We start from the raw sequence: 23,332 nt of genomic DNA, 5'->3' as shown, positions 1-23,332 counted from the left end.
TGATATCGTTTGCTTACTCATCAATTTTGATTCACAAGCTTTTTCACATTGGATTGACACGGATGTGGAGCAAGATCGGTCAGAAAGAGAAAAAGAAAAACAATTTTTTGATTATATCAGCATAATATAACAATAGGCAGACACTGTCCTGATATGAAGTATGTGTCTGATATGAAACGGGACGCTTATGTAAAAATAAACCTTTAAGTAATCACATGGCAGATCCATAACCTACAGAACATCGATTCTGCTGATACCACGCTCTGCTCTAAAGTGATGTGATTAAAGTAAGCTTTTACGGAGTCATGGCTTTAAAAGTGTATACATGCTATGCGTGGATTATCAGAATCTGTTCGGAGATCAATGACCTGAGCTCAGTGTAATCAGAGCCTGAAATTCACCTCGCATCATAGTGAGTAAATAAACAATGTAAAGCTAGAAATTAAACAGAGTTTGGAGATTATCCGGTAAATAACAGTGTTACTGTTTCGTTGTGAGTATTGGCGATTTAGACGTAGACTTGGACCTAGATTTGAGATTACCTCATTCAATTTGGCGGTTTTGTTTCTGGAAATGCTGTAACTCTCTGGAATTCCAGGTAATTTCAGGTTTAAACACCTCTGGAATTTTAGTAGGATTTAAAAAGCTACTTCCATGGAATTCCAGTTATTTTTGACAGATTTTTGTATCTACCTATGGAAATCAGCCACATATCAAACCTTACCCCTTGGAACGGAAAAGGACCCCCTCAAAAGGGGGAAACGGTTTGATATGTTATACTGACAGGGATTATAAAAGCGACAAAAAAAGTAGCAGTAAACATTATTGGGAGTGTCTTCTGTCTTCTTACTGTATTTCAGAACGTGGGAACTAAAGCAATTAATCAAAAGTGTTTTCTCACACATAATGCTAGCATCAAAAGTGTGAAATATAATTGAAGTAGATCTCGCGAACACCTACAGTTACGAATAAAAAAGAGAAGGCAAACCCATGAGCTTACGAAAACGATTTCAAATTTGATTGGAAACAATATTCATGAGATAAAAAGCAACTAATTGAAATTTGGAAAAATCTAAAAAACTTTGTCAGATTAGATCTTGAAAAGCTGGTAAGATTTCGTAACTCTTTGAACAGTTTGAAAATTGAAACAAAAAACTTGTGATAAGGTTTAACGAGCTTCTTCAACGATATAAGGCCCAAGCTCTTCTTCAAGCAGAGCAGAATTAGAAAAAAAAGGTTTTATGAAACTGCAGCACCTTTTCGTTGATAAAGGGAAAGCTTAAAAACAATGAACTGATTTTGATTCAATTATTTGGACGTTGCAACAACCAGTGAAACTCGCCTCTTCTTTTCTTTTTGTGACACTTTGGGCCTTAAATTGTTCTTATTCTGTTCTTATTATTTGTGCTATATTTAAATATTTTGGGAATTGTACCCTATGTTTAATTCAGGAGCAACCCCTCCCAGCAGACCCTCAATTCACGCAATCACGCAATATTTTTTCGAAATTCACGCATTCACGCAAATTCTCCTTGAGTTTCACGCAATAACCCAATTTTTCAGAAAATCGGAAAAATCGGGGAAACATTGCAAAATCAGGAACACTGCACACAATCAGTGGAAAAAAGGGAAAATTCATGTATTCACGCACAAAATAGCCCAGATTCAAGCATTCACGCAGTCAAAAAGGGGATTTTCACGTTCACGCAAGTTTTTTCAATTCACGCATTCACGCATTTTTTTTTCAATTTTCACGCATTCACGCAACCGAAAATGCCCATTCACGCATTCACAAAAACCGGGCATTCAGCAGTGTGACCGCCAATTCACTTCTGTCATGTCAGTCTCAGCATTGTTACTGATGGTATTTGAATACCAAATTTGAGGTATTTTAGTCATTAAACGAGATAAAAAGCTAAAATTGTTGAAGTTGTTAGGCATTCTTGGCTCAAAATCCATAGGCAACTATTTCGCTGAATTCCGGAAAATCCTTAGCAACTCGAGCCCTGGGCCGAAAATTGGGGTTGTTTATAAAAAAAATGCGCAAGCGCAGAATTTAACTTTGATTGAAAAATTGTAGTAAAGAAGTATAGTAGCAAAGTCCTTATTTAAAAAGGTAGGGAAGTAACCCTTCTCCCAAGAGTATACCCGTAGCCGGCAGAGAACGTGTTTATAAAAAAAATGACGATAGAATAATTTCATATCAGGCAGAAAAACAGCCAGTAATCATCATCGTCATCATTTTTCCTTTCTACGTAAACATGATTATTAATTGAAAGTAATTTGCCAGATGGACTTGTGGGATTACAGTGACGTTTTTGTGTTTCAACAAATTTGTGGACAGTGAGATTTATGGTAAGGAGAATAACAAACGAAAACAGAGAAAACACTGCTATTTGAATTAACTTTTATAAAGATTATTAAGCTAGGAATTTGACAGTGGAAACAAAAAACGGTAGCTATCGATATAAAAAGACCATTTTCTGTTCATCAAAAAGATGTTGCTGGAGGGAATTTTATCTACATTAAGTATGATTTGGGATATTTAAACAGGCTGAACTTTGGGGTATAGACGTGTGAATATAATGGAAAACATAGAATATACCTAGTCTCGGCTCCCCGTAATTTGGGGCAAGCTGGAGTTTTTACAAGCTCTTATTTGATTTGGTTGGTCGTTAACCTGTAATAAAACAATTTTGTTACTTTTTCTAAAGAACGCGTCATCTCTGTTACTTTTAATGACCAATTAGTGAAGTATCTTATAAAAACTCCAGAACATCCCAGTAATTTCCTATCTTCAAAAATTTCATTCCTTGAATTCTCTTGTTCTCTCTGGCTTCGGGCGTTGAAAATTTCCTTTTTATGAAGCTATGAAGCAGCCGTAATGATGATGGTTTTTATAAGAACCAGTAAATTTTGGTTGATGCTCACCAGTTTTTGAGGAAGTTTGAGTCTGAAATCATTCTTATCCTGTTCTTATTTCTAAAGTAAAATTGAAGTTTATTTTTAGACATTATGCCCGATTTTGACTTTTAGTTTTGACTTGAATTTTGCTTGAAATTCATGAATTTTTAATTAAAGGGTTTTTAGTTGGTGTTAATTACATATCTATTGTTTATTTCGTGTAATAAGGTAAAAAGAAGTTCAATTTATTGAGCTTTCTTTCCTGTAGTTTTATGAGGGTACGAAAAGCTCTCCTATTCTACAATTTCTTTGTAACTTGGAAAATTAGTTTTTAAAAGACGTCTTTTAGGGGAGAAATGAATAAGCAGAGTTCAAATTTCTTACAAGTTTAAAGATAGAGATATTACTGTATTGAAAAAAGAGGCGTCACTTATGAGGCGCCAAAATTACAATTCCCAATGATATTCTAACGAACATAAGAAAATTCCTAGTCATTGGTTCAGACGATGAACTTATTCCTATTTTAAAGTTATTTCGGAGAAATCTCGCGTTTGTTGTATAACTTTAAAAAATGATTGTTTCGAAGGGAATTAGAATTTGTGTAAAATGAAAAATACAAACTTCAAGGTAGATTTTTTCCAAGTATCGCGGTTAACCATTAAGAGATGAAAAATAAAGGGTAAATTGTTTTCGGGTAAAACGTATTCTGTGGCTTAAAAGAAACGTTTGTTAAACCGATTTGTTTTTAAAAGTACTTTCGATTACGTTCTCGTACTCATTTTGCACCATTTTTAAGTTTTCACAAGAAAATTGACGCAAAAGTTGCGTTTTAGACGTCATATCCGTCGTTTGGAAATCGACTATATCCACTTAAAAATCCTCTATATCGTTTCTGAGACCTTTCAATTGGTATAAGTGATGTTTTCAGATTTTATTGACTTTGAAATTTCGTCAAATTTTAGGGGTATTGCATGTGACGTCAGTTTTTTGGGTCATAAAAAATTTTTCCTAGGCCTTAGCTGAAAACCCCCTCGCGAAAAACTCTTAAAATACTGTATTCTTTGAAATGGACCAGGATTGGTTGCGTCGCATAAAAGATGTCACGGGTCCTAAAGGTTTGCCCCCTAATATTCTGTTCTTATAAAATTGGCAAATGGAAAACTGCATGAACTTCATAAAATTGAACTTTTTTTTCATCATTTTCAAGAAGATGCTATAAATCACATTTTCAGGAGACAATTTTTCGATTTTAGATTATGTGTATTCTATTTCTGTTACCACATGGGTTGAAAGCATGTTTTTACACCGTCACGTAAATCAAACAAAAAAAGTCAAAAAGTATGAAATTTCTTCTACTTTCTTTTTCTATTCTACAAAATTCAAGATTATTATCAGCAGGGACTGTGATGTTACGTCAGGTTCACGTTATATTAGCTTGCACGATAATACTCTGCTAGGTAGGAGTTATCAAAAGAGCGATGGGCGATTTTGAGTCTTGATGAAGAAAATTTAACAATTTGTAAAAAGAAGACATTGATCAGCACCATTTGAAATTTGACCTTGGAGAATTTTTTTGACTCTGTCCTTAGTACACATCACACGTACATAATCATTATTTCCTTCTTTGCCCGGGGGGGGGGGGGCGAGTACTAGGTTTGCAAGATGACGGGTATGTCCGAGCCAAAGTTATAAAATCGACCCTTAGAGGGACTGAATAAAAAAATTTCCATTTTTTGACGTTTTTGCCACCCTTAGAGAGTATCTACCTAAAATTTCAAAAAAAATTAAAATTTTACTCCAAATTTCAAGAATTTATGACCCTTTAAGGGAGCCAATTTTTAATTTTCGTAATTTTGGAACCCTAACAGAGGCTCAATTGCTTTTTGATGGTTTTGTACCCCTTTGAGGGTGTGAAAAGGGGAACTTTAGGACTCACACATACCCGGCACCTATTTTGATTAAGTACCCCCCAGGCCTCTTTGCAAAGTCTGGATAGCATTTAATCAGGTTAATTTAAATTTAAAGACTAGAAAGCTAAAAAGAATTATACAAGATTGGTTATGCTTTAGAGAGCTTCAAGGTTATTTGAGCGTCGTAAAAAAATAATTTCTAAACAGGTTTTCAAAATGTTGACGGATTTTGAATCACTTGATGAGAGGTTACATCCGACTCTCTTACATGGTTCTAATACATACCTTTTTTATAAGAATATACTCTTTATAAGAATATTCATGATGAAATTGGTCGAAAAATTAATAATATGCTAAGAATATCACCATCAGCTAAGAATCTAAGAGTGCCATTTTAAGAGCATTTTCACTGTAAATTGCTAATTATCCCTTTTACATTCACAAAAATGCCAATTTATGTTTCAGGTATGCATTACATGTTATTAAATTTAGATTGAATTTGGATCCTAAACCTAAGAATACTATAAGAACTTTCGAATGATTTGTCCTAAAAGGCTAAGAATATCCATGCTGAAATGAAAAAACACCATTCTTATAAAACAAAAGCGTGTAGTAATTCTATTTCAGTTCTCTGTTAGTACCTGCATCTTTTTATATCACTGTGGATTGAATCATAGTAGGTGTTGGTAAGATACGTAGGTGTTAAGTAGAAAAACAGTCATGGTAAATTATGTGAAATAGAAAATGAACAAATTATCTTCCCATGCAATCTTGTTCGTGATGACGTCATAAAGTAAAATAATCGAGATTTCTTTGATAAGAATGTAACGGGAAGATTATGTACACTTTTTTATAAGAACAAACTATATAAGAACATGGCTTCGATGGCTAAAATGTTAAGAACATTTTAAGGCTTTCGGGACTTTAAAACATCCGATTTCTTAGAAAAATGGACAAAAATACCCACAAAATATTGAAAATAAGAACATTTTTAGGCTTAAAATTCAAAAAGTAAGAACATCCAAAAGCTTCAAAATTTTTGGATGTTCTTATTTATAAAAAACGTGTAAGGAAATTCCATCAATCAACAAAAATTGGAAGGAGAGAGGAACCTGATTGGAAAAATTGATTGCTTAAGCTAGAATTCAGTCTTGTTCCTGTTTTTGTTATTGTTCGAAATCTTTATTAAAAGAATTTTGGGCGGAAAAAAGGGGTCTAATCTAATGTCATGGCTTGTTCAACATGAATTTTTAATTAAGGGGGGAGGAAAACCCTGTTTTCCTTTCAATGCAGAGATGTTATAAAAGTAAGAGTTGATGATGATTACCCCTTTTTTCTTCACATGAAAGCCTGGAGTTTTTAAAGAGGAGGTGTGAATCCTTCTAGCGTATTGTGGTATGAGTGATAATGAATTCTTAGATTCCGTGAGCTCGTAAACACTTTTAAGTATCCAATAGTTTCCCGGGAAAAGGTGGTGCTGAGGTGAAAATATCTTTAATGGTTAATTTTTCCCTTATTCTCTTTCTTACAGAGTTTATTCCACACGAAAAGGCAAAATAATAAGCAAAAACATTGCAAAAGTAAAAAAAAGGAAGAAAATATTTTTTTGAAGATTGAAGAAGAAAAGGCGAAAAAGTCAACGAAGCAAAAAGAAGAAGATCTTGTTAAAGGTAACACTTTTATGTTCAAGGGGCCTTTTTGGGGGGCCCTCTTTTTATAAAAAAAAGGTAGTGAGTATGCGTGAATAACATATATCATGAAATTGTTATAAATCTGCCTCCATTGGTTTTTTCATTATCTTTCAAACGAAGTAATAATTATTTTCATTTTTAACTCAGTAGTTGTTTTTTATTTTTTTGAACTTTATTATTTTGTTGGTTGAAGTTTTGATTAAAATGAGAGAGGAAGAAGATTATTATACACCAGTCAACTGAATATATTTGTGGTAGTTTGTTAACAAACTGATATGTTATGAATATTCTTTCAGACTTTCGAAAAATGTAGATTAAGTAGGACGAGATTTTTTGTTATTCTTGGTTTTATTAATTTACAGAAGAAGCTGGAAGAGAAGACTTAGAAGTCAGATTTAAAGAAATTCTTCTCCTATGTATTGGAAGATTTTTTCCTTTGAAGATAAACTCCCAACAGCTGGAATACCAATTGTTGTGTTTTGATTGGTCAATGATAAAGACCCCGAGGGATGGGGGATGGGTAGTGCCTCCTACTTTTGTAAATTGAGGTTACGGGTATGTAATAGTGTTCGCAAAAATTAAAATATCTAAGGCTAAACTTTAGGAAAATCCCAAAATTCACAAAAATTCGGTTTTTTTCCTCGATTTTAGACTTTTAAAATTACTGATATCAAAAATTGGGTGGCACACCTCCGTAATACCCCTAGTACTCCCCAGTGGGCGGTGGGCGGTCAGTGACTTGAAATCGCTCAATAAAGGTTTCTTATTATAACTTTCCACCAAATAAATTACGTAATCGAAAGAAATAGTGGGTAGTAGAGAGATCAACAAAATAACAAAGGTTTTAAGTTCTCAGGAGTGTCTTAAATTATATATAGAATAAGAACAATGGAGAACAATTAAAGGAAGACCAGCATGATTGATTACTTCGGAGCTTTTTGTTTTTAATTTGCTCCAAGATATAGAGAAAGACAGTTATGAAAGTTATCAGAAGAGATGGTTTTGGGGATGGTGTTGGTTAACTTGATAATTTTAAAAACTTTTTGATTGGTTCGTTGTTTACCTTTCGATTTGTTACATTTTTTCAAACCCACGATAAGAAGGTTATGACGTCATTTGTGTTGACTAAACATGGTTTTATATTTCCACTTAAAGTTTGTTTTACTTTATGCAAACTTCATCTCTCTCTCAAAAATGTTTCGAAATTGAAGAAGAAGGAATAGGAAGAAAAAGAAGCAAAATAAAACAAACTTCCAAAAAACCCTGAGCTTCTTTCAAAAGACATGTCGTGGTTTTTAAAAGGCTTGTTTAGTATGGAAAAAACATATGGGGTTTTAGAAACAACATGAACTTTTGAGCTAAAACCCCAATTTTCCAGTTTTAATGGTTCACTTACGAAACCGTCAGTCAGATTTTCAGGAATTTAGCGAAGCAAGTAAATTATGGAAAATAGTATGTAGCTTATAAAAAACCAGAACTATATAAGGCTTTATAGCTGTAGAACTTGAATTGGGCCATATTCTTATATTACTACAATCACAATATTTTAGATTTTTTAAAGTTTTCCGTGCATGAGACTGAAATTTCCACCTTTTTTTTCTTCTTCTTCAGAAAGAAAGAAATGATCATGGAAGACCACAAATGGGGTTTCGCTTTAGAGGAAGCTGTCAAAGAACTTGAGACCGAATACACCAAGAAAGAACAAAAGAGCAAAAAACCAAAACACAAAAAATGGGGCATTATTCGCCGCATTACGGGCGGTGGTAAAAAGAAGGCCGTCAAAAATGAAGAGGAGAGTGCAGAAGAGAAAACGCCCGAACATGTTAAATCGGATCTGCCAAAACAAGAAAATGAGAATAATAATGTAGAAGAGACTGTCGAGGATAAGAAAGAAGAACTTTGTCATTCACCAATCGTGGATTTGAAACAAAGTTGTAGCTCTCCAATAATGAGTGGTAATTATCCGGACCGCAGGAAACGGACCCCTCGGAAAACCGGCGTGGCCGAGAGAAATGAAACTGAAAGACAAGTTGTGTACAGGACTTTGAAGAATTATAATCAAATCAATAAACTACATGATTATGATTTAGTTTAGTTGGTGGAAAGATTGTTTGCTGTACATTCAGAAAAGAGAAAAACTATGTTGATTGGTTCTTTAAAACCGCAAAGATAAACAGCTATTGGGCTTTTCCAGAAAAAAATTGAATATGGGGGGGGGGTGGAGGATATAACATTTCTGGGAAATTTACCTCCCGGACATTATGACTTTTGGATTTACCCCGGACAGCAGGTCGAACCCCCTCGACAAGCATCAGTTGACCCCCTGGACATTCAAAATTACCTTCAAACAGAGCAAAATCACCCCCAAACAGAGCAAATTTTGTAGATTTTTCACTACCCCCGGGCACTATATCCTCCACCCCCCATGTACAGACATTTTCTGGAAGAGCCCATTCAAAAGACAGAAAACCTTTTTTTCTTCTTCATTGAAGTTGATTGATATGGTCTGGTTTAAACTCTGGGTCATTTGATAACTCAGGACGGAAATTGTCAAATACATAGACGGGTTTAAAAGATAACATTAAAGTTTTATAAACCACAAAAATAATATTGGACAAGAATGTGAAGTACTATATGGACCTTGAAAGAAATTTTGAAAATTGATTGCGAAAACATTGTTTTGATAGCCATATGGTCTAATTTCAAAAATGGCTCTTTGCAATTAATGGTTTTCAAAACTGTAAAAGTACAATGAAACTAGCCCTCTTCTCGAGAAAGAGATGATTTCAATTTATGATGTAATTTTTTGTAGATATACTATCTTCTAATGCTCTGGAAATAAGAATTTTGTGAAAAATAATTTTAAAAAACTGAAAAACTTTTTCAAAACACAATAAATGTAATTAATCATTCGAAAAAGGTATAAGGTAAAAATGTTTTGGCCTTAAATCCGTATAACTGATTTCAATAACACTAGACACTAGCAATATTTTCACCGCTTCACAGATAGAAAACTAACTAAAAAAGAAAGTTGATTTGCAACTCTTTAGAAGGATTTTCGTGTACTTAGTTCTATTCTGGCAACTAGCATAAGTGATCTGATTAAAATGGATAGGAAAGGAAAATACCTTAGAGGAAGAAATTTTGGCGGGAACTTAATCCGCCAAATTTTCTTTCCGCCAAAATTTCTTCCTTTAAGGTAACATTCAACATTAAATCATTGCTAGTGCAATGGCTGATTTGGAAAAGCCGATAAGAAATTTTTCCGATTTCCAAAGCCGACAAGAAAATTTTTTTCTAGCCTTCAGATTTATGTCATGGGATGTGTAGAGTGTGTCCCAAAAAAGTGGACAAATTTTCATAGTATAAAATCCTCATAATTTATGCAAAATTTTATGACTTGTATATTCAATATTTCAATCTCAAAAACATATTCAATCGTCTTGGGAATTAAATATGTCGATAATGATATCTTAGAAAATGAGTTTTGAGGATTTTATTTTATACAAAAATGTGTCCATTTTTTTTTGGACACACTGTATATATGCATCTTTGCTAAGTGTCCGCTACAGGAAAGTCTGTTCTTTTTTGAATGGCCACTACTGTAACCTAAAAATTAATACATAGGGGAAGGCTGGTGATCTAGATTGATATGAAGATATTTCACAATTTTTTTTGTACGATGGACAACTAACAGTATAAGTATAACCTACTTCTCAAAGAAAGACATAACTTTCTTTTTTATTATGTAATATTTCAATTGGCGACACTGACAGAAAAAGGAGGTTCGAATATCGACAACAAAAAATAAGCCCAAAAATGGTCAATAGAAAATTGTCTTTCACTTTTCCAAAGAGGAGGAAGAAAAGTTTTTTTGAAACTGTTTTTCAAATGATCATGAGAAAGACATACATATTTGAATTTCTCATTTTGTAATTTTTTTTTCTTTTGAAATGAAAATGAATTTTGATGGGAGAAATAAATGAGCTTTCAAGTAAGGTGAGATATTTATTAAGAACAAGATGGTTGTCAAGCACGTGCGTGCTTTGACCCGGACCATTACTGATCATCAGTGCTTTGAATAAGCATAAATTTCGAAACAAAAAATAGACAACTAATTTGCCGTCGATGCAATTTATCATATAAAGAAAGGCGTGGAAAAGGCGAACGCTTCTTAGATTTCCCGGATATGGGATATTCGGAACTCGAACGACTTTCTTTGAGAAGAACAAAAAAATATTTTTCTCCCTTGTGCCAGTTTTAACAGAATTTTCCAATGACGATTGGGCCCTAACGAAATTGAAATACGGAGGGAGGAGGCTAGTTAAAAGTTTTATTTTTAAATAAGAGTGCTTACTCGTCAATTCTAATTTACAAGCTTTTTTATATTGAATTAACACGGATGTGAAGCAAGATTAGTCAGAAAGAGCAAAAGAACATTTTTTGCTTCGTTCAGTAGAATAACAATAGGCAGACACTGTCCTGATATGAAACATGTGTCTAATATGGAACGGGAACACTTATGTAAAAATAAAACCTTTAAAGCAACTAACTACAAAAGAAAACATACCTGGTAATTTAGTCAAATGGACGACAGGTTCTTTATATTTAGGAATCAACTGAGCTCCTTCTTTCGTTTGTTCGCTAACCTCATTACTGTCAAGGGTAGGGTCGAATAGATCCAGAACAGATTCTGCAAGTCTCATGCCAACTTCTTTTGAATTGAAATTCACATGTGTCCAGTTCTCACTGTGGTATCTGAATCGATATCAAAAAATATGATACAGTGGCGTCTCCATAAACCCCTATAACTCGAATGTCTTCTTAACTCGAACAAATTTGTGTTCCCCTTTCGAGTTATGGAGGCTACTCACTGGTATCTAAATCGATATCAAAACATTATAATTTCAAAATCTTATTCAGGGTCATCTTTCAACAAGGAATATCGAAATGACGTACTGACGTACTGACGTACGTGAACCCCAAAGCAAGATGAAAAGTTAAAATTGCTACACTGTTTCCGCTATTAAAGTTTAACGCATCATTATAGAAAGATTTTAACACGCCTAGTTCATGCTGAATCATTTTATGCGATAAGCTATGTCGTTAAAGTTTGACCTCGAAGGTTGTTGATCTCAAAAGGAGTAGAAGGAGTACACGGAGAATTATGGGTAACTAGGTAATATTATTTTGAAATTATTGAAACAAAAAAAAAATGATTAAAAATGGTATACCTCCTAGCAAATTTGGTGAGAGGACCAGCGGCGCGGATATCAGGATCATTGGTGCAGAAATTAGAATCGATCACCAGTTTGCTGTCATAGACCAAGAAACTATCGTTGATGGCTGAAAAAAAGATCAACCCATGGGTACTTTGTACAACTATTAGGTGCTTCGAAAGATTTCCAAACTGCTAGAAATTGGACAGTAAGTTCAGGAATTCCTGAACAATACTTACAAACTTACAAACTTTCATAACAGGTTGTTTATGTATCAGAGAGAATTACTATAACTTCATCATTTATAAGGCTACATTATTGAGACTACAAAATGTAGTCTTATACAATGACGATATCATTAACGTTTAGGAAAAGTACATGTTATTCTTTCGTGTAATTATTAGGAGAAATTCATCCTTCCTTCTCCTTCTCGAATCCCAAGGCAGGATCAACACAAGGATTTTAGCTTACCTTTGAAAGCTTGATAATCGACAGTCTTCTTGTGGCAACACACGAACGCCTTTACGGAAAATTAAAGCAGCTTTTAAATTTTTAGGAAACACTTAACAAACATGAGGTGAGGTGAGGCCTCTTGATAGAAAAAAATGAAAAACGCTTGAAAAGAATAATACAGTGATGTAACCACTTTTTGTTAATCGGGGACAGAAAGTTCAAAATTAGACAAAATTTTCTGAAATTCCGTTCTTCCAGGGCTTACGTTTGGGACGCAAATCTGAGTGAAAAATTTCAACAGGACGGGATTTCCGTCCACAAACGGAAAAGTTGAAACACTGATAATATCTTACCTGGCATTTCAAAGTCAATGGTTTAGAATCTGATGTAAATGTTGCAACATTGAGATCTTCTTCACCTGATTTGCCGTGGTTCCAACGTGCAAGTGTGTACCCTTGGTAATTGACCACTCCTGTGATGAACAAGTCGACAATTAAGAAGGATAAGACCTTTAGCCTGGTTTCGACATAAAACTCGCCGAAGAATCACAATTTCAACCACACATATTCACCAAAGACTTAAGATATTTGCCTAAAACTTAACTCCAAGTTAATAAAAAATATTTGAGAAACTTAAGATGAGCCCAGGTATTCCGCTAAGGAACAAGTGTGTATACCAATTTCCGCAAAAAATCAAACAGTTATTTTTATCTCTAGGTTCTCCAAGTTTTAGCCTGGTTTCGACATAAAACTCGTCGAAAAATCAAAATTAGAAAAAAGGAAACACCCACATATTCACCAAAGATGATTGCTATGCAGAAAATCAGTTTTCCAAACGCGCGTAGATAACTTAAAATGGTAATCAGATGGTTTGGGATATTTGGCATGTGGAACCCTTCTTTTGTCCTGAGCAAAACCTCAAAATATTTTTGCCTAAATATTTCCCAAAGTCGAGATAATTAAGTTACAAATTTTTGACTTTTGGTAAAAACAATAGAGTTTCAAAGCTAGAAACGTGTGAGAACCCATTTTCAAAATGTGATATCTCAACTTTAGAAAGTAGTTAGACAAAAAATCTCAAACCATCCCTTTAAGAAAATGGACTTTTTACATTGACGAATTCACCCCGTTACCAGAAATGAGTTTATTACAAAATCTAACCATACCTGCTTTCTCCAGCTCTTTCTTTATCAACTCATCAACATATTGTAGATTGAATGTAGTGCTTTTGTTGGCGGAGGGTGGATGAACGTGGCGGATATGTTGGCCTTTGACACCATGCGCCAATAACCCATGAATACAAGTGTAAGCTTCCAAAGTGTTTCCATATACAATGATATCGTCTGCAATGAAAAGTTTTCAACAACAATAACAAGAACAACTCAATAATATTTTATGTGCCATGCTGCGAAAAGAAAAATTTAGGTAGATTTGTCTCACTAACATTCTGCCGATTGGTAGTATGAAGGTTTCGAACACAGATACTTTGCACCGCAATGGACTGTGTTCGAATCCCAAGCACTCCAAGGAAAGGTGTTAGGGAAATATGGGGATAGTCTATCTACCTTCACTCATATATCATTCTCTCTAAATCTGGCTGATAATAGAAGTATCGGTTGACGTCAAATGAGCTTCGTAAAGCTCAAATTGCAGATGTAGAACGATAAACTCGGTATACATTATTGTCCGCTAATTAGAAGTGCCCACCTTTTAGAAACTTTTCAATTCTGTGCTCTAATTTTGGTATAAGGTACTAAGGGGTTAAGTATGTAACATTTTGGTCCGAAGTGCCTTACTAGAGATGGAATGCAACAATTTAGTTTATGAATCATAGTCAAGAGGTCCCTGTAGTTTATCATTTTTATGATGTAAGCAAATTTACTGAGTGGGTAAAGGGAGCGCTCCAAATGTCTAAGCAATTTGTTCAAATTAAGCTTTGAAGCGTTTAAGAAATGAGAAGGTTGGATAAATTAATCCTGTCTAAATTTGTCTGTGACCAGTTTGACGGTCGATGTCTGCTTATTAGAGAGGAAAAAGTAGGGTTTTGGCCATTTCGTGCAAGAAACTTTGTCCGCTAATTAGAGGGTCTGCTAATGAGTGTCCACCTTTCGGAATCTTTTTTATGAAGATTTGACTAGGAATTGGCCAGGAAAAATAGAATTGTCAACCTAACATTCGTTAATTGGGGGTTTAACTGTAGAACTAAAAAACTAAACTAGAAAGATCATATTTGTAGTTTTGTCGGTTACAGGTCTAATAAGGATAAATTGAGACTCCCTAACATCCATTACCAAAGAGAATGGAATCAGAGAATAGAAAAAAAATCGTATCAAATAAATACATTTTCAATCATGTATAACTCTTCTGGATACCAGACCCTGGTTTTCAGTATAATGGATCCCCTATGTGTTAAAGGAAATGCCAATGCATAAACAAAAGGGGGTGTAAAGAAAATCTATTCTGTAATTGTGAGGAATTCATCTTACAGAATACAAGGTAAATTTTAAGAGCGTTTAGCTATAACATCACAGAATTTAGCTCTGATACAATCATCCAGAATATAATGATAATGGAACAAAAGGTTTACCGGTGTCAAAGGAGTTTTCGATCCATTCTTTGAGTTCAACACAATCATCTTGTGAATTCAAAGTGAAGACGTTCTTTGGAGTAAAACCCGTATGGACCTTTGTAATGGAAAGAAAATATCGATTCAAGCTATAGTCAGGATTTCCGAACACCTTCTACTCTGGACCTTGACTGACTGAGGTTGAGGCAGTAATGATACCAAAGGTTTCCGATTATTACATTCAAAATACCTTGTTTACTAATAAGCTCAACCGAACAAAATTCAGGCTGTTTCTGGCCAGCCAGTGATCAATGATCAAGGTAGGTCTTTCGAGAAAAGAGAAGAGCGAGTTAATGTGTTTGCACTTTTGAGGACGGCGGAGTGACTGAAGCGATTTGGAATAACCTGCAGTCAACCTGATTTACCGTCGTCCTCAGTTGATCATGATCTAGACAGACAAACAAGCAGCTAACCGTCCCATTGCAGAAAAACACACATACATAAACTTGTTAAGATCTTACTGAAGGTAGCTTAGTTTGAAGAGCTTCACTGGTAGTGACAAGTTCCTCTACGTCCGCACCAGTAGGGACAGTCAATTTATATTGTTGACCAGTACATAACAATAGCTGATCGTAAGGCACAATCTCATTGTCGTTGATAATCAATGTCTTCTCTTTCCTAAGAAAGAACAGAGAATGACTTAAGTTAGATTGTTGAATTCCTACATGAAAATCAATATCATTTTTAGCTTGAAAAAAAAAATTATTGCATCGATGCTAAAACAAGGAATAAATTTAACCGGTTTTCGTCGAAATTTCAAACTAACGCAACGGACCGCGCAAACTGACCGGATATGAAAGAGACGGGGCATTCGTTTGCATAACAAGGTTAGGTGCCAATAATAGTTAAATATTGCTCTTGAAAAGTTTTGACCTCAGAAATCGATTTCTTGTGTTTTGTGGTGGGGAACCTCTTTAAAAACTCTTTAAAAACAAAAGTTTCAAGCGAGCAATGTTGGACGGGTTGCTCTCAGATATTAGAAGGTATTTAATTTTGACAATAAGGGCTTTCCCCTTAACAAAGCCAAAGGCAGTATTGGTCAACAACTCATTTTGTCAAGGGCTACAAAAACATCAGGGCTATCAACCACATAAAACTAACCTATCAATCCTGGTCATCTTCCCTTTGATGAAATTGACCCATGTTGGCAAAGATTGCAAATGTTTCTGGCGATCATTGTACTCAATGCTAAGAGAAGAAAAAAGTATGGAAATAAGGATGGAAACACTCTTTTACTTTAAAAGAAGGAATGGGCTGTTCCGTAAAAAAACTATACAGGGGGGTCGGACGAACCTTTTCAAGTCAAAAAGAGATTATTGAAAATGTGTGGATAACCCCTGGAAAATGGCAAAATTTGCAAAAATACCCTCGGAAAAATTATTTTCAAACCTTAAAGCGAGGGTGGACGAACTAAAATCAGTATTTATCACCTGGAAATTTTAGAGTAACTTTTTACCCCCTTGAAAAAATGAAAAAACACCCCCTGGAGATTTTTCTCAGATTATCCCCTGGAATTGTTCGTCATTCCCCCCTGAATGGATATAAAATGGAATGGCCTAATTCATTCAGGAAGGATAGATACATTTCGGATTTTCTCACTCACTATGAATGGAAGATACAAAAAAAGGAAAAGAAACTTTTTATGGCTTAGAGTAATTGACAAGAAAGCATTGCATTATAAGCACAGCAGTGATTTAATATTGAGAGTTCAAATCAAAATGTGATAAAAAAGCATTCGAAATCAAAAGCGCTGTTTACTTAACAATTATACCTCTGAGGAATGAAAGATTCGGCCAGTTTCCATTTCTTTTCGTCAGTTTGGAAGATTTCATCATCAGAGACTAGTACTAAGTTGTTGAAGATCAAGTGTGGGCTGAAACGGAAATTTTTAAATCCACAAATTTATTTCAAAATTTCCGTTGAAAAAAGTTCAAGATTCATGCCTCACAACAATAATAAGACGAATAATAGACGAATAATAGTTTTGAATCAGTGAAAAAAAATCAATAACGAGAGGAACCGAGGTCTAAAAGTCTGCGACCACAGTCGGAGGCGATGGGTCTTAGTCGTTATAAGTCTTTGAGACTTTCCTTTTAATAGCTATTTACCCGGAAGGAAGGAAGGGTACCACTCTTTCTCTCCGGATTGCTGAAATTACCCTTGATCCTTCTCTTATTTGATAAACATCAAGTACCATTCTTGTACAGAATTCTTTGGTATGACCCTACCAGGCATTGTACCTAAGACCTTGCGCACTGTAGCCAAATACTCTTCTTGCACTAGGTCGGAAGTCTGAGATGGCCGGGGTGGATGAAAATACTTTCAAAAACTAATAAACGGGGGTAGAAATTACAATGCTGGTTGCAAAGAACTGAAAAGACCTAATCCCGATCGAAGAACTACATGAAAATGAGGGATTTTCAATAATATTTTCCGAAAAATTAATCAGCAGATCGAGGATTAGAATAATGAAGCACCTGGAAAAATTACGCAAGGCAGGGGGTGAAATCGAAGAGGGAAATTATTTCTAAGTCAGTCTTTAAAATATCTGTGTGTGATACTGATGTGAACAGAATTGCTCTAACCCTTCCAACCAGGGAGACGTCTTAAATTTGCCAATATACTAAAGTCCCAGACCATGACCACTTGATGCTTTTAGATAGAGAATAAAAATACCTTTCTAATGGTACCAAAACAATTGTCTAATTCTTAAGCTACAAGCTTTTAAGCTAGTTTGAAAATTTAGATTTCGAAAAAGAAAGTTGGAAATTTTCACAATTGTTGCGCGCTGGAGAAGTTAAAAAAACTTTCTTTCTCGTAGTGGGTGAACTTACCAGAAGACAAAGGATTGCAACGCAGACAAACCAACAGTCGAGCTTCCAACAACCACAATTCGCAAATTGATCACAACCTAAAATTACAAACAATTAAAAAAATAGGGCTTCATTTTTAAAAGGTTTCAAATGCAAAGAAACCAAAAAAAAATTTTTCTTAATATTCTAAAATGATAACAGGCAATAAATGTTTCACTTATAATGACTCCGAGTAGATCCTGATTACTTCACGCATAGAGGATCTACCCAGTTTGGCTATCATGAAGTCAACCTTACTTTTAACAAGATTTTAAGCTTTAAATAGCCGTATTTCATTCCTTGTAATTTTGAGCAAGGGAATCGTAGTGCACTTTTTCTAAAAAGAATTTTATGCTCTATCTTTGATGGTGTCAATTATTTATATTTTTTGTTTTTATGACGGTTCTAATTCGCATACTCAAAAACATTGTTTTTTTTTGTGAGCCAAAAATTCTACTCCGGAAATCGTTGTCACAGTCCTAAGAAATTACCACTCGCTTTAAATTCAAGCAAAAGGTAATGTTTTGGTATCATATTCATGGCAAGCCTTTCGAGCGAACAGTGTGCAGGCACGACGGAAGCTTTTTATATCTGGTACGGCGAATGAGGAAATTTAAGCGATTTTATAGCGATTTGACCGACGAAGAGGAAAACTTCGGGTATTTTTGTGAAAATCTGGTACGGCGGCCGCCGTACCTGCCTTACCCGTTGCGTCGTGCCTGGTGTGTCCCCAAATAAAGCGGACAATTCTTTATGTAAAGTAAAATTCTCGAAACTCATTATCTAAACGGGCTTAGAATTATTGAAATACGATAAAATTCCTTGTTCAATCAATAGATATTCAATTCCCAAGATGATTGAATAGATTTTGGAAATTTAAATATAAGTACAAAAGTCAAAAAACGTCGCATAACAGGATTTTACTTTTTACAAAAACAGCAGGGCGGTGCTGGCAGATGGGATGATACGAGATGAAATAATCATAGAGATTACCTTTGGTTCCAACGTGAGTTTTCGGTTGATATGGTACAAAGCGTACGGATCCTATGAATAAAAAACGCAAAATTTAATAAAAGATTGATCTATCCTGAAAAATGGTTTCAGTCGAATTGATTTATTATTACTGAGGATGTCAGTTGTCTTATTCGTGAACAGCAAAAGAATTATGTACGACATAAAATCGTTCCAATGTACGTGTTAAACAATTATTATAAAAAAACCAGTCGGAAGAACAACTCCCCCATCTAGAGAAGGTCTTGTCAGATAACGATACGGCCAACGTCTATAAGATCAAACATTGATTTTTTCTGGCAATTCATTTGATTAAATCTTGCCCTTTAGGTCATTTACCAGTTAAAGGATTTGTTTTTACACAAGACAGTTTTTACATAAGACAGTGTTCCCGTTTCATACCAGACTTATGTTTCATTCAGTGTCTGCCTATTGTTATATTATGCTGATATAAACAAAAAAATAGTTTTTCTTTTCCTCCTTCAGACCATCTTGCTCCACATATGTGTCAATTCAATGTGAAAAGCTTGTGAATTAAAATGGATGAGTAAGCAAACGATATCACTCTTATTTAGAAACAAAACCTTTAAAGTTTATATACTAAAATAATATGACGTTTTAATAAAGCTAGAGTAGAACCTTTTGTTCAAGGACATCTTGCACGGGTGCATTCTGTTCCAGATTTTCCAATGGGTAAATAACTTGCCTACGTGAACTATAAACAAAAAAAGTGTGTAAAATACAATAAAAACGCTGTTTGAAGTAATTTCAAGGCCGGTAAGGAGAACATGACTTGTGAACTAAACCAGTTCCATCCAAATTATGCATACTACGATGAGCTTAAAATCTCCAATCCCTTATCCCGAATACCTCTGATTAGTACAGCTATTCTATTCCTTTTTATTGTCAAACTCTTATGGGAAATTTTCAGAAAACTGGACAATCAATTAAGAGATGAGCTGGAGTTTTTACAAGATACTTCACTAATTGGTCATTTAAAGTGAGAGATGACGCGTTCTTTAGAAAAAGTAATAAGATTCTTTTATTACATCTTAACGACCAACCAAATCAAATAAGAGCTTGTAAAAACTCCAGCTTGTCCCTCAATTAACGGGCACTATAATAAGAACTTTCAATTTAACTCATACACCAATTTCACAGCGCAAAAAAACGATCAACTGAAAATCCTATATACCTGACCGGTACGAGGTCTTTAAGACAGGTCACAAGACTGAAAGGTTTTTCCTTCGTCGAATCATCCAAGAAAGGATGAAGGGGATAATATAAACTGGATTTCTTTGAAAGACGCAGCACTTCCTAAAAGAAAGATAAAAATGCGACTATGACCATGTTCACAAACTTGAATTCTACCAATAGAACAACTTCATTTGGTTTCGGAGCGAAATGGAACAGTTACGTGCGAACAAGATCTAAACCGGATGACATGACGGGTTTATAAGTACTCCCCAAACGGGAAGACATATAAAAAAGACTAACTTTTAAGAAATGTTTCGAATAATGTTGAAAGATAGGGTTGAGTACGAAATGATGAAGGCGACCATGCTCGTTGGTTTCGTGAAGTCGAAAATAAACAAAATCTTCGATGTTGTAGTGAGAACGTATGTAATTCAATTCCTAGAATTGAAAGAGGAAAGATTAGGTAATCTATGATGAAAAAAACTCTTCAATTATGCACCCTTCTTTGCCCTGTGAAGAAAAATAATATGATTGATTCTCGCTAATTCCAACTCGAAGGGGAAATATAATTTGTTCCTGTTTTTCAAACCTAAGGGGAATTCTTCTTCACTGGGAATGAAAATTATCTGGAATTATACAGTAGACTCTTGCTTATTCGAACATGGAGGTATAAAGAAACAGGAGAAATATGCTATTGTAACCAAGCTCGCCCTACGATTAAAAAAGTTACGATGTATGCATGCTCATAATCTCATATATCGTGCATTTTTAATGAGCTCTTTTATCCATTGGTGAAATCTTATTGGCTCATTGAAGCTTTAAAAATTAGTTGAGACGAGATTCATTGTTTCTGACATCAGTGTAAGAAAATACTTGGACTCAAAAAAGGCCTGTAAACTTGGCAATCCCTCGTCAAATAATAAGATTTTTCAATCAATGTTTTCTTCAAGGTGAACTCTATTGCTTGATACTTTCCTCCAAAATTCTCCAGCGACATAATCTCTACAAATTGAGTCTGAAATTATGTGTGCTTGTAAAGAACTTTTCATTTTCTGGCTTGAGAAAATATATTTTCAAAACAAAATTGAACGGAAAACGAAATGGAACATAAACTTGTGTCGTGGACGAAGTTTTATTTAATTTTCGTTTATTTTAAAAGGCTAGAATCTTCAATACTAATAATTAGAATGGTCAGAGCAAACTTGAGTTCTACTAAAAAGTCTTATTTCATCGGGCGAGCTTAGAATTTCTTTTGATACATTTTATAAAAGAAATCAAAAGACTTTAACGACCAATTACCGACACATTCAACTCCTGTTTTTCTTTATACCTCCATGATTCGAACTTCTATTATTAGAATCTTTCTATAATTCGAACCTATTCCCAGATTCTAAAAATGAAAGTTCGAATTAGAGAGGATCCACTATTATTTACGACGCATCGGACCGGGAATCTAGCAACAATACATAATATTCAGTACAGAGGTCTGCACTTATCAGTACGGAGCTTTACACTTAGCACTCTACAAAGATAGACAAATTAAAAGAACTCAAACATGTTTATTGAACGGACGAGAAACCGTCAATAAAAATGATATAATTGTTCGTACCAGTTCGTCTCTAATAACACAAACACCGACCACTTGACCAATCACTTCAGCTACGTATGCGTGAATACGTGTCCCGTCCTACAAATCAAAAACACAAGTATTGTATGTGTTGTCCGTTATAGAGATTCCAAAAAGAATTATGAGTTTCGCCTTCTTACTCAACTCAAATGACTTTCTTAAAGGTCTCTTTTGAGTCAAATGTCAGCGATTTTATCTCTTTTAAAAATAGTGTAGCGATAGAGACAAAGAAAGGCAAAGAAAATCAAAAAGAGACTCTCCCGTTCACTATAATTCCTCTTTTGAAAATAGTGTAGTGAGGTATTGTCTCAACACCTATCCGTTACAAAAATCAGTTCGATAGGTTTTCTATCGTCTCGAAAATCTTACCCGATAGGGTGTTCACATTAACCACTTTCTATCGTCACGAAAAACTATCCGGTATAGTGTGAACATGGTCTGAAAGCCACATTACAACAACGAAGAAGGCCCGGGGGCAATCAAATACCTTCAAAGCATTCTATTGAATACATATCATAAAATATAAAGTTCTTTAGAATTCAAGGAAATTAGACTTACACCATCTCTTCTGTAATCATTATATTGCTTGATGTCTCTATACAAAGATCAGAAAATAGTTTTATAATCATAATTTTCAAGTTCCTTCTTTATTGGATCGCCAGGCGAAAGGATCCATACCGACTTCTAATCAAGTTTTAATCAGATAGTTTTGTCAAAATCTACCTCACGTACTGGGATCAACTTCAGATGCTTCAAATTATTCATAGGTCCGATTGCAGACAAAAGATTAGTGCCCAGGCCTTGTAAATCAAAATTTTTGAAAATTCTTTTTAGAAAAAACCCAAGGAACAAGTGTGCAAAGTTTGAGGCAAATCCGACCATTTTTGATGTCTCCAAAGATTCGTTTTGGCTAAAGACTCATCCCCAGGCCCCCAAAACTCAAAATTTTGAACCTACCTCATAATATTTGAGTGTCCTTTGATGGATTCAGTGAGTCTTTGGATTTTCTCTGTATCATCAATTTTGCATGGACGAATCGAGAACTTTCTAAAAGATAATAATGTGTAAAATGAAGAAAAAGCTTATACTAAACAAGTAAACAACTAGACAACTATAGTCTACACAATAGACAGCTCCAGGCTTTTAGGCCTTACTCTTGGTCTATAGGCACTGCTAAAAGCGGCCACTAGTAACCCCCACCAGGAATTGCTTATTAAAACTTAATAGACAGCTTTCACAAAAAATGTTTATCAATAGAGATTTCAAGTAAAAGAATGTTTAAAACACAGCTGATTGACTTTAGGTTTTGAAACTCGCTATTGTTTCATTAAAACTTAAGTGCACATGCGATTTATCCGGAGAATTTCAATATTTAAAACAAGAGCAGTGCTCGTATCCCGAAGAGTAGGAGTTTTACGCTCGAAACAAAGAAAGATATGATGTAGCCTAGACAACTATTACTAAAAACGTATACACTGATTTCCAAAAAAGTGATGTCATACAAGACAATTCAAAAATGAGAGAAATGTAGAGAGAAAATAGTTCCAGGTAGGTCTATCTACACATGATCACTTACTTGATTAGACCATTTCTGTTGAAAAGGTACAATTCGTGTCCAAGAATGCTGTTCGCTTTGGGTGGGGCCCTCTGAAATGATAAAAATTTATGCTGTATAACAACATGTAAGCCATGATAGTCAAGTATAACGGAGACTCTATGAGGAGATTGGCCTCGAACATCAAATTAAAAATATGATTTCTTTGCAAAAATATTATTTTTGGTGAAGAGAAAATGATAATTAGTAGATTATAGTATTATTCCATGAAATGTTAATCATAGATAT

General features: G+C 34.6%; 1 protein-coding gene across 1 annotated transcript in view; it reads right to left on the bottom strand.

The window, feature by feature from the left end:
• Window positions 1-23,332, bottom strand: part of LOC136816689 (cilia- and flagella-associated protein 61-like) — an 85,656-nt gene that overhangs the window by 41,005 nt on the left and 21,319 nt on the right. Inside the window, exons 19-36 of the mRNA XM_067073017.1 lie at window positions 23,066-23,136; window positions 22,447-22,536; window positions 22,048-22,084; window positions 21,472-21,549; window positions 20,163-20,300; window positions 19,861-19,982; window positions 19,305-19,380; window positions 18,648-18,698; window positions 17,637-17,713; window positions 16,574-16,675; window positions 15,904-15,990; window positions 15,264-15,420; window positions 14,764-14,860; window positions 13,343-13,519; window positions 12,531-12,649; window positions 12,196-12,244; window positions 11,740-11,851; window positions 11,076-11,263 (exon numbers count right to left, since the gene is read on the bottom strand). Of these exons, the coding sequence (XP_066929118.1) occupies window positions 11,076-11,263; window positions 11,740-11,851; window positions 12,196-12,244; window positions 12,531-12,649; window positions 13,343-13,519; window positions 14,764-14,860; window positions 15,264-15,420; window positions 15,904-15,990; window positions 16,574-16,675; window positions 17,637-17,713; window positions 18,648-18,698; window positions 19,305-19,380; window positions 19,861-19,982; window positions 20,163-20,300; window positions 21,472-21,549; window positions 22,048-22,084; window positions 22,447-22,536; window positions 23,066-23,136 (1,828 nt within the window). The remainder of the gene's footprint in view (window positions 1-11,075; window positions 11,264-11,739; window positions 11,852-12,195; window positions 12,245-12,530; window positions 12,650-13,342; window positions 13,520-14,763; window positions 14,861-15,263; window positions 15,421-15,903; window positions 15,991-16,573; window positions 16,676-17,636; window positions 17,714-18,647; window positions 18,699-19,304; window positions 19,381-19,860; window positions 19,983-20,162; window positions 20,301-21,471; window positions 21,550-22,047; window positions 22,085-22,446; window positions 22,537-23,065; window positions 23,137-23,332) is intronic.

This window comes from Clytia hemisphaerica, unplaced genomic scaffold (assembly GCF_902728285.1).
Source record: "Clytia hemisphaerica strain Z4C2 unplaced genomic scaffold, Clytia hemisphaerica genome assembly, whole genome shotgun sequence".
Taxonomy (NCBI): domain Eukaryota; kingdom Metazoa; phylum Cnidaria; class Hydrozoa; order Leptothecata; family Clytiidae; genus Clytia; species Clytia hemisphaerica.
Note: the sequence above shows the minus strand (reverse complement) of the source record. Positions and strands in the feature narration are given on the sequence as shown.